This window comes from Ziziphus jujuba, chromosome 1, assembly GCF_031755915.1.
Source record: "Ziziphus jujuba cultivar Dongzao chromosome 1, ASM3175591v1".
NCBI lineage: Eukaryota > Viridiplantae > Streptophyta > Magnoliopsida > Rosales > Rhamnaceae > Ziziphus > Ziziphus jujuba.
The window spans coordinates 3,371,393-3,381,778 of NC_083379.1; the positions used below are offsets into that span (position 1 = coordinate 3,371,393).

The 10,386-nt window shown below is 30.1% G+C and overlaps 1 protein-coding gene and 1 long non-coding RNA gene across 2 annotated transcripts; one reads left to right on the forward strand and one right to left on the reverse strand.

The window, feature by feature from the left end:
* The first annotated feature begins 1,643 nt into the window (after positions 1-1,643).
* On the forward strand, positions 1,644-4,943 carry LOC132799740 (serine/threonine-protein kinase BSK2-like). The gene is made up of 3 exons (XM_060812220.1): positions 1,644-2,122; positions 2,557-2,662; positions 3,909-4,943. The coding sequence occupies exons 1-3, from the start codon at positions 1,880-1,882 to the stop codon at positions 4,034-4,036; spliced, it is 477 nt and encodes a 158-aa protein (XP_060668203.1). The 5' UTR covers positions 1,644-1,879; the 3' UTR covers positions 4,037-4,943.
* Positions 4,944-5,082: 139 nt separating this feature from the next.
* On the reverse strand, positions 5,083-5,950 carry LOC132799744 (uncharacterized). The gene is made up of 2 exons (XR_009634512.1): positions 5,576-5,950; positions 5,083-5,310 (listed from the first exon to the last, which is right to left on the reverse strand). It is a non-coding gene; the product is annotated as an uncharacterized LOC132799744 (long non-coding RNA).
* Between the last annotated feature and the right edge of the window lie 4,436 nt (positions 5,951-10,386).

A 10,386-nucleotide genomic window follows, 5' to 3' on the forward strand; every position in this document is an offset into this window, starting at 1 on the left:
GTAACACAGATTGCTGAATTTCATTTATAAAGAACAAAAACAAAGATAAGCAAAAGGAAAATGATGAAAATCTGGGGTAGGGCTGGCCGGTGATCGATGGAAGCAGCAAAGAAGTTGCAGATTTTATCTGGGGTAGGGCTGGCATGGGTGGGGCTGAACGGCTATCCCAAGAATTGGAGATCGGTGGCTTGCAACGTCACTGGAATGGAGAAGAGAAACGAAGTTGCGAATGGGAGAAGAAATGGGAGGAGAAGAGAAGGGAATTTACAAATGGGAAATGGGAGATCTGGCCAGAGAAACAAAGTTGCAAATGGGAGAAGAGAAGAGAATTCTCACGTGAGACCAGCTTTTGTCCAGGACTGTTGATGCCAAATGTGCAGATCGGAGGGCCCAATTTTAATCACATTTTTGGACCACACGTAAGGCATGCGATCAGTCCTCAGGCTAGCCTCTCTGTATGGTGGTGCAATCTGATGGGTTTGCAAGGATGGCAATGCTGGTTACTGCTGGTGCGATTGGGAATTTTGGCTGGTTGCTGCTGGTGCGATTGGAAATTTTGGCAAAGTCCTTTCGAGCTAGTGAGAGCGGGAATGTGAGCGGGAAGGGCTCAGGGGAAATTTGGCCAGCCATTCTCACATGAGAGTTGCTTTGAAGTTGGGCCATAGATGCCAGCAGTGCAAATCGAAAGGCAGGAAATTTCATCACATGTTTGGTCCGCATATAACCCATGCAGTCGGTCCTCAAGCTAACCTCTCTGTATATATATATAGGGAAAGTCTAGAGTAAGGACCGACCGCATGCATTCTTTACGGACCAAAAATGTGAGAGAATAAAGACCATTGGATTTTCATACCTGGCGTCAACAGTCCAGATGGAATTGCAACTCTCACGTGAGAATTTTGGCAAAATCTCCCTTCCCGCTCACAGCAGGTCGCATTCCCGCTCGCATCAGCTGGAACCACCTTTGCCAAAATTCCTCTTCTCCTCTGCTTCCACCCCCTTCCCGCTCGCATCTCCCCGTTGGAAACCAGCCCAACCAGCCACCGACCTAATTATTTCAAAAATCGCAAACCCAGCCCAACCAGCCACCCTTCGGAACCAGAAAGAGTCGCCGCCGTTAGTGCCTTGCCGTTGGAGTGTGGGTTCTTTGCCATTCCTTCCTTCCTCTCCTTCGTTTTGATTTTTCTATACCTCTATTTGTGTTTTTATGTTATATATATATATATATATTTTTTTTTTTTTTTCATTCTGGTTCAGTTATGTTCTTTAAAAAAATAATAATAATAATGTTTCTCTTTTTGTTTCATTGCTTTTAAAGTGTTTTTATTTTTTATTTTTTTTGGGTAATCACTTAATGTATATAGTTATTCTTATTTACTTAGGCTTCTAGAAATCATAATGAAATAAACTCTTTTGAATTATTTTGTTTATTCTATGGATTTCATTGTTTACTGGGAGCAAATATTCAAGAAATTGCTTTCTTTTTTAAGATTGTGGCTCCAATATCTAGAGTTGAGAAGCTTGTTAGATTTCTGTGGATGATGTGCTGAGGGAGACGAGCGATTGTTAGTAGCGGAGTATATGCCTAATGATACTCTCTCAAAGCATCTCTTTCACTGTATAGTTAGTGACAAGGAATCTACTAATAGAGAGATTCAAAATTAAAAATTCATATATAATAAAAGACGCAAAGAGAAATTAATCTTAAACTACAAGTTACTCAATAGTGAAACCAGTAGTACTGGATTTTACTCATTCAAGTTTCTATGATATTGTTCCTTTGAGATGTTTTGTCCTTTAAATATATTAGCTCTATGGACTGTGGTTTTTTTTTTTAATGTATTATTTCCTATCCTTTTTACAATATTTTTAGCAATTGATGTTTTATTGCAAGTGTGACTGTTCTTATTTTATTAAATTGTTGCTGGCCATGTATTCCTGGTCTCCCTTTTACCGTGCTTTTTCTCAATATAAGTTTTTTGTTTTAGGGGAGAAACAGCCACTGCCATGGGAGATGCGTGTGAGAGTTGCATACTACATTGCACAAGCACTTGATCATTGCAACACGGAAAACCAAAAAATATATCATGACTTGAATGCATACAGAGTCCTCTTTGACGAGGTAGTGTATACACATTTAAACACAATCTGCATCTTTACAAGACAATCAACTTGTGTGCACTTCATTTTTACATTTGATTTAACAAGAAAGTGTAGATGGGGCAATCTACAGTGGAGAAATTTAAATTGTCCATATTCTAAATGCACCTTCTTTATGCAAAGCTAGAGAGGTTTTTAAAAATGATTGGTGGAAATAAAGGCTAGAAATTGTTATAGTAGAGAGATATTTGTCCTTGTTTACTGAAAATTTGTATAGCGTTTAAGATGTTGAATTGATATCCTTTTGCTTCTTTTTATTTCTCTTAATAAACTTTTCTCATCCTGTTCATTATTTGCCTCATTCATCTCTAGAAGGAGCATAAATTGTGGCGTTATCTATGAACCAACTGGACTTTTGTTCAACTTAATTTTTTTTATGTTTTTTATAAATGATAGGATGGTGACCCACGGTTATCTAGTTTTGGCCTTATGAAGAATAGTCGAGATGGTAAAAGATATAGCACTAACCTGGCTTATACTCCACCTGAGTTTCTGAGGACAGGTATGCCAGTTTTTCTTACATTGTTAATGCCTTCTCTTTGATTTTTATTTGATAAAGGGATTTAAATGTAAACAGATATTCATTTCTAATATTGGATATAGACATTAATTAGAGTAAAAGTGAACTATTGGGAGAAATGGAGAAGAATGAAGAATTATTATTGATACAGTGAAAAGTGAAGAGAGTTGTCAAGACAAATACAAGAAAGAAATAGTCAAGATCCTCCTGTAATCCAACTTGAAAAATTAAGAAACCGGTCAATGAATATAATACAAAACTATAAAAACTGGATTTGGATCAAGATGCAAATTGCAATGAATATAGTACAAAACTATAAAAACTGGATTTGGATCGAGATGCAAATTGCAATAGACCTTTATCACTTGTTTGAGCCCCTGTGGTTGTAAGATTGGTCCTTACATCTGGATAAATGGTGTGCCAGTTTATGAAACTAATGGCTGACCCAAAATGTTGATGGTTGACTGCCAAAGTAAACCCCAGTCGTGAAGCAGCTATCATCCTTAGAATTGAGATAAAGAGAAATCTCTTGGTCTAAGCTATGTTGACTTTGAGCATCAGTCTTTACAGTGCCTTAATGGTTGCTTCTAATTGCAATGTGGACAGTGATATATATTCCATTATTATAGTTATCTAAATAGAAGCAATTGCTCCTTCTATGTAAACTTAAATTGCAGAATCAGTGGCCAAACTGAAGTTTATATTCATTTAATTCAATTTACTGATAATTTATAGTGAGCTGTATTAATTCAAAATGTTTGAGGAGCATCATGTACTAAATCCATTCTTATTGTTGGGATGATTCCACCAACTGAGAAATGTCTTATTGAGAGTTGAGCTTACATAATTCAAATCTAAGTTTGTCTTCCAAAAAATTTTGTCACAATGAAGTGGGAAAAATAATGCATTCACTGGATTAAACCTTTTTGTCAACTTTAGTAGAAGGGCCAAGGAAGATATTGATTATGAGTTATGACTAGATGTACTTTTATTGGTTCGTAATTTGTTGTATGGTGAAAAGGATATATTGGTTTTGTACTTTGTAATATGGGATATTTTACTGTCAACATTGACCATCTTTTAAATAGTTGGTAGAGCTTGCATTTGCTACACTTGTAACAATTACGAAAACCTCTGCATTTTTTCTTTTTTTATTTTATTGATTTATTGCTTCTTGTTCTTGGTTGTGGCTATTAGATTTCAACACTTCAGGGCTAAATTTATGCAGGTAGGGTCATCCCGGAGAGTGTAATATACAGTTATGGAACTGTTCTGCTAGACCTTCTGAGCGAAAAGCATATCCCTCCAAGCCATGTAGGATACATTCTTTATTTCAATTTTGAAGTAGTTTTCTGATTGCTGATTATTTGACATGACCCTATAATTAGGTATAGGTACTTCCTAAACGAGACTTTTTGGTAAGTCCTCATTAAACAAGATATATATATATATATATATATACATTTTTTTTTTTTCTGGCTGAAACATTAAACAAGACTTTTGGGTTGAAAGTTCTTCCTACATATATATATATATATATATATATATATATATATGTTTTTAAACATTGGGGTAGACGACTAATTTGTGATATGTTCTCTCAATTATACTGTTTCGAGGTAGGACAGAGGCTAAGACTGAAACTGTAGACATTATAATCTGCTTAAAAGATAAGATGTGTGACCACATTGGAACAAATTGATTGGACTACGAAATTTTATGTATGGACAATTTCATTTCTCACATTATCATTAGCTCAGAATATTGATCAATGATGGGTTTCTGATGAGTGCTAGTAAATAATGATTATATATCCATAATATAAATTGTAACATAGTTTAATAGCAAAATTACTATTTTAAACAATAAAAATATGTAGTATACAATAACTAATAACAATAACAAATTAATGATAATATATTAATGTCTTAAAAAGCTGTATCATATAGCTGTGGAAAATTTGAAATGAATAAGAAAAACAAAATGTATGAGCAACATAAAGCAAGTGGAGAATTAAGAAATTTCTAAACTTTCTGTTAAAAAACTACATAAAAGAATTATTTAATAAAATGGAATGATGCAATGTACACTCCTAAAAGTACGTGTAATAATGCAGCTTCCTTCCATTTTCATTGAATGACTATAATAATGCAGCGTCCTTCCATTTTCATTGAATGATTACAACAATGCAATACATATATACATATATACATTTATATATATATTGGTAACAGTGATTGCATTAAAGCACAAAAAGGACTATAATAATGCGATTTTTATTTTTTATTTTTTGGGTAAATCTATAATAATGCAATATGCATGTATAGAGCGGTTCCTTTATTATATATTATTGTTTAATTCGATAGCGTGAATGCGCCGTTCTTTATACTAACTGACCTTGTTCATCAATAATAATAATAATAATCATAATAATAATTGACCTCATTTATACATTTTATTTTATTTTATTTTCTGATAGAAAAGAATATACATAACATATGAAATCTGATGTGCAAAGAGGTTCAAGGATTGATTGAAGAGATTAGAGAGATTAAGAGACCTTTTTGTTCCCTTGTGAAAACATCCCATATACTAGGTCCCCTTCCATCTATATGTGCTGCTCCTTCAGACTGATGGAAAAAAAAAAAAAAAAAAAAAAGGAAACAAAGAATAAATCAAACAAATTAATAGAAGCTTGAACATGTTCTTCTTCAGAATAGCAAATTAGATGGAATTCACAAACCACAAACACAAGTCTCTCACTCAGAATCGTAGATCACTCTTTTCTCTAGAATTATTCTATTATAAAATTTGAATAAGAGAATTTCCATATTTATATATAAAGTGTGTGGTTATCACTTTAAAAAAAAAAAAAAAAAAATTTGTTTGTGGTACCTGGTAAGCAGCTGAGCCAGCACCGAAAATGAAATCTTTTGGAAAAGTGGATCTGTTAAGATGAGTAACGTGATGGGTAGGTTGAGTTCCTTCAATGGAAGCTAAAAAGCTAGCCAGAGCAAGGAAGCAAAAGAAGATGGAAGAGGCTTTAATTAATGCCATGTTTTCACCTCTAGATTTGGGTGCTAGCTACGCTAGTTTGCTGCTAAACTCTACTGCCAATCAGCCTATTTATAGACTCACAAGAGGGAATTATCTTATTTTTATTCTTAAAAACACAGATTATAATGGGCAAAAAAAAATCATTCATCTTTTCCAACGTCGTGGATATTTTCTCTTCCTCTGCCAACCCTTGAACCTTTGTTCTCGATGATGTGGACCAACCACACAACCATCAAGACCAAAAAAGGGAGGCTTCTAACGTGGATATTATGCATTATGAAAGTTATCTTTAACATTCTTTGGGAAACTTCTGGTCCTAAATTTATTTATTTAATTATACAGTATTTTGGAAAAATTTTGTTGAGGTGTATAAAGCTCCTAATAACTGACCAATAAAAATATTTATAAAAATTGTCCTTATTGTATGATTCATGAAGTTATAATCTATTTTAATAGCAAATCACAAGAAGCATATCAACCAAATAAAAATATGATAATTTCACCCACAAAAAAATAAATAAAAATATGATAAAGCATGAAAAAATTGGTATTATGGGTTGGCCAGTTCAGACATGGGAAGAGCGAGCATGTTAATTGGCAGTTCGCCCATGTCTTTCTTAAATAATTTTGTTTTATTGTTCTTTCCTTTTTTGGAAATCACTTAATTTTTGGACAAACTATTTGGATGTTAACGGTAGGGGTTCGATACAATTGTTGCATCATGAAACTTTTTGTGCCAAAAAGGAAAGAATATATTCATGGGACACAGCTGGGAAAGAGTTTCTATTTTTTGCATTGATACCACATAATTATTGGGGAAATTTTGCTCATCAACCTTTTTTATTTTTTCATAGCAATATTAAATTTGAAAAAATTTCATCCAAATTAAAATTTGAATTTAGACCTGAATATGTATACTAGGAAACCAAATCAATACGGTCATAGGTTTTTAAGCATATAATTTACAGTATTAAACACCAAGATGATGATGATTGCAAAATTGGCTCATACCTTATCAAAATATTTTATACGTTTTTGATGGCTTTAGATATACTTTATATATTTCTTGAGTTGAAAATTATCTATTATCGAAACTATCATTTTCTGAATATTTGTTAGATTTCAAACAAGATTCCAAATATCTTAATGATCAAATCCTTACTTTTAAATCACTCATTAATATTTTACCAACAAAAAAAGAACTCAATAATTGCAAGAAGTAGAGAAATATTTACATCATTAAATTCTTCTATGAATTGGCTTGACGCTGAATTAAATCAATCCAAGATAGAATGGCGTTTTTATCATGAGGAATGTTGACATGTGACCTTCTTTATTTCTGATATTGAAAAAATAAATAAATAATTAAATGAATAAAAGTCAGAAAAAGAGTAGAAGTTTAATATAAATTTTAAAAAATAGTTAATTGGGTTATAAATCATGGTATACACATTATGATGGAACATATGTTCCCTCAGTGAGGGACAAAAAAATCTCTACGGATCTGCAGATATCTGTATGGCAACAAATAGCAAAATATATACTGTACATATACAAATATTTTGGTAATAAAAAAATCTTGAAAATATATATGTAAATATATATTCTTTTCAAACTATGATATTTTATTGTTGCAAATTGCAACTTCAAATATATATATATATATATTTAAAAATTTTGAAGTTGTAATTACGAAAGCTATATGTAAATATTTTAAATTGACAACAGCAAATTTTAAAATTGCAATTACAATATAATTTGATACATTTAATTAATTAAGCAGCCATTTTTTCTAGTATTGTATCAACCCTTAAAGCTATTATATTTTGATATACATTTTAAGAAAATTACTTTTCTGAATTCGATTGATGGAAATAGTTTCATATAATTACTTGAACTAATAAACAACCTTTATATTTGGATGCATCTTGAACTTTTTTTTATAATTTTTTTATTGGTAAGTATGCTTGTAATAATGATGCTTCTATAAAAATTATAATGAGCTTTTAGAGTATCTCTAACAGGTATTTTAAAAGCTTTGTCTTTTTTGTTTTAAAAAATTATACCTATTTTCATATAGAATTTTCTAAATTAAAAGTCAAAATAAAAAGTGACTCTTTAAATATAGAGAGCATTATGTTCTATATAAATTTTTTAATAAATTCATTTACGATTCTACAATAATTATGCACATTTATAATCAAATTTATTAATTATAATTTCATATTTTAATTTTCTAAAATAGTACTTTGATATAGGGTGGAGAAGAAAAAAGGAAACGTGGATCAAAATTGTTTATATGGAAATATAAGACAAAAAAATATTTATAAAAAACATTATTGAAGTTGTCTAAAAAATATCATTATCTATTTTTTAAATTTCTTCAAAATACTCTTTATTTTGAAAATTATACTTTTTAAAATTAAAAAACAACATTAAAAAAAGGCCTTATTTTTATTAAAGGCTGGAGGCTCGCTGAGACTCAAAGGAAAATATTAGAATGGCATGCCTGGATATCGATGGAGATTTCAATTTTGTATGAGGAAATTTTTGGTATTAATATAAATTTTCATGAACCGTGCTTCTCGTGCACATTATATGGTTAGTATTTACGGAAAAGTATTTGGGACTTAATTTTAGAAAGTCATTTCTTAAAATAACCTAATTACTTTTTTTTAGAATTATCAAATATATGATTTTTCAAGAATAAAATAATCAAAGAGCGGTTTCATAATTTATTTTTTTTGGCCAAACACTTTAAAATAATATTTTTATCTTTTTTCAAAATAATTTTTTCCGTTTTAAAAATTCTCTAATAAACATTTTAATGTACTTTTTGAAAAAGCATTTTGATGAAGTGATTGCTTGAAGATTTAAGACAACTATTTAAAAAAAATATATATTGTCAAACTAGACGAAATATAATATACATATATATAGATATATATTTAGAGTGTTTTTACGGTGCAGATGGTTCGTATGTGGACACACTCAAAGCTGGTACTTTTTGGATGAAAGTATTGGCTTTATTTTATACTGTATACATCAAAACAAATGCTTTTATAAAAAAAAACGTCTGCATACGAACTGTTCACACTTTAGAGTTCTCCTACATATAAATATATATATATATATATATATATATATATATATATATATATATTAATTTTGGCTAAAGAAATCGCCATTTTATGGGATATGCATTATTTTCCACAAATTTATTTTATAGCTGTGATTAATTGAAATTTATTTTACATGTAGTGGAAGGTTAGGTAGGCAAAGGTATACACAAAAGTGGCACCTTTTGTAGCAGGATTATATACTAATCTTGCTAAAGAAAGTGCTACTTTTTGCATATTTTTTTATGTCTAAAAAATATGATAAAGAATTTATAAAAAGAGACAGTAAAAAATAACTATTTATAACTATTAGATATGAAAATTATATATATTTAATAATTATAATATTATTTTTTATGATTCTTTTTCATAAATATCTTATCATGTCATTTATGTGTATATATATATACAGTCCGTCTATAGTGCAGACGGTCCTCATGCGGACCGTAGTATTGGTGACAGGTTTTTATAGTATTGGTGACGATTTTCTAAAAAACCATCGTTAATACTATGAAAAACCATCACTAATACTGCGGTTCTTATACGGACCATCCTCACCATAGAATTTCCATATATATATATAAATATATGTGTTAAGAATGGCTTTGGCACACCATATAAAAGGCAGGATTGTACTAAATACCCCAATTCCGTGTTTGGCAACGCTAGCATGATTGTCTAGGCACACAAAATGTTGTAGGCTTCACTATTTAGGTGGATTAAAGTGCACGATATAAATTCATGGGTTTGGGTTAATACCTAAGCGACTATTTCATTTTTATTTTATTTTTAAGAATAATGTAATTATTTTTTAAAAGTTACATGAGTAACATTAAAAAATGAATTTATTTTTCTAATTTATAAAAAAATTTATATGGATATTAATAATAAATTAATTTTTCTATTTTGAGTAATATTACTATTAAGAGAATTAAATGAATAATAGCAATCAATTTCAGTTTGACAAAGATTTTTTTTTTTTTTGCAAAATAAATTAAAGTATAATATACTCCTACACAAAACGTTGTACAGTATTAATACAGTTATATTAAACTTTGTACAGTATTGCTATAAAGTTCAATCCAGTTCGACAAAATTAATATAGTATAGTATTATGTATCAAACGTAATAGTTGCTTCTTTCTTGTTATATACCGTTAAAATAATTTTCAGAATCATACCATATTAATAGCTTTGATGTGGTTGTTTGTGATGTTAAACTCTTAATTCGCGCTAGTCGTCCACTATGGTGAGCCTCCTCGATTCGTTCAACTTCGATATAAAATAATTTAATTTCTTTAGTTTACCATAAATAAAGAGATGTGGAATAAACTGATTGAAATGAGAATAAAAATAATGGACTTCAAGAAAATAAAGTGTGCAAGGAAGAAAAAGAAAGAAAAGAAAATTCCATTATTCTTTGAGATTAATAAAAAACTTTCAAAAAAAAAAATTGTTGAAACTTTTGGAAAAAACTTAAAAATAACTTCGAATTTTTTTAAAAATAAATACAAATTTCCCATATTATTAA

Bases quoted from the DNA above. Each gene is read 5' to 3' on its own strand.
- LOC132799740 (XM_060812220.1), top strand. From the start codon at position 1,880: ATGTTTTATTGCAAGTGTGACTGTTCTTATTTTATTAAATTGTTGCTG. The intron at 2,123-2,556 runs GTAGTGTATACA...TATAAATGATAG, and splicing joins ACAGAGTCCTCTTTGACGAG to GATGGTGACCCACGGTTATC. The intron at 2,663-3,908 runs GTATGCCAGTTT...AAATTTATGCAG, and splicing joins ACCTGAGTTTCTGAGGACAG to GTAGGGTCATCCCGGAGAGT.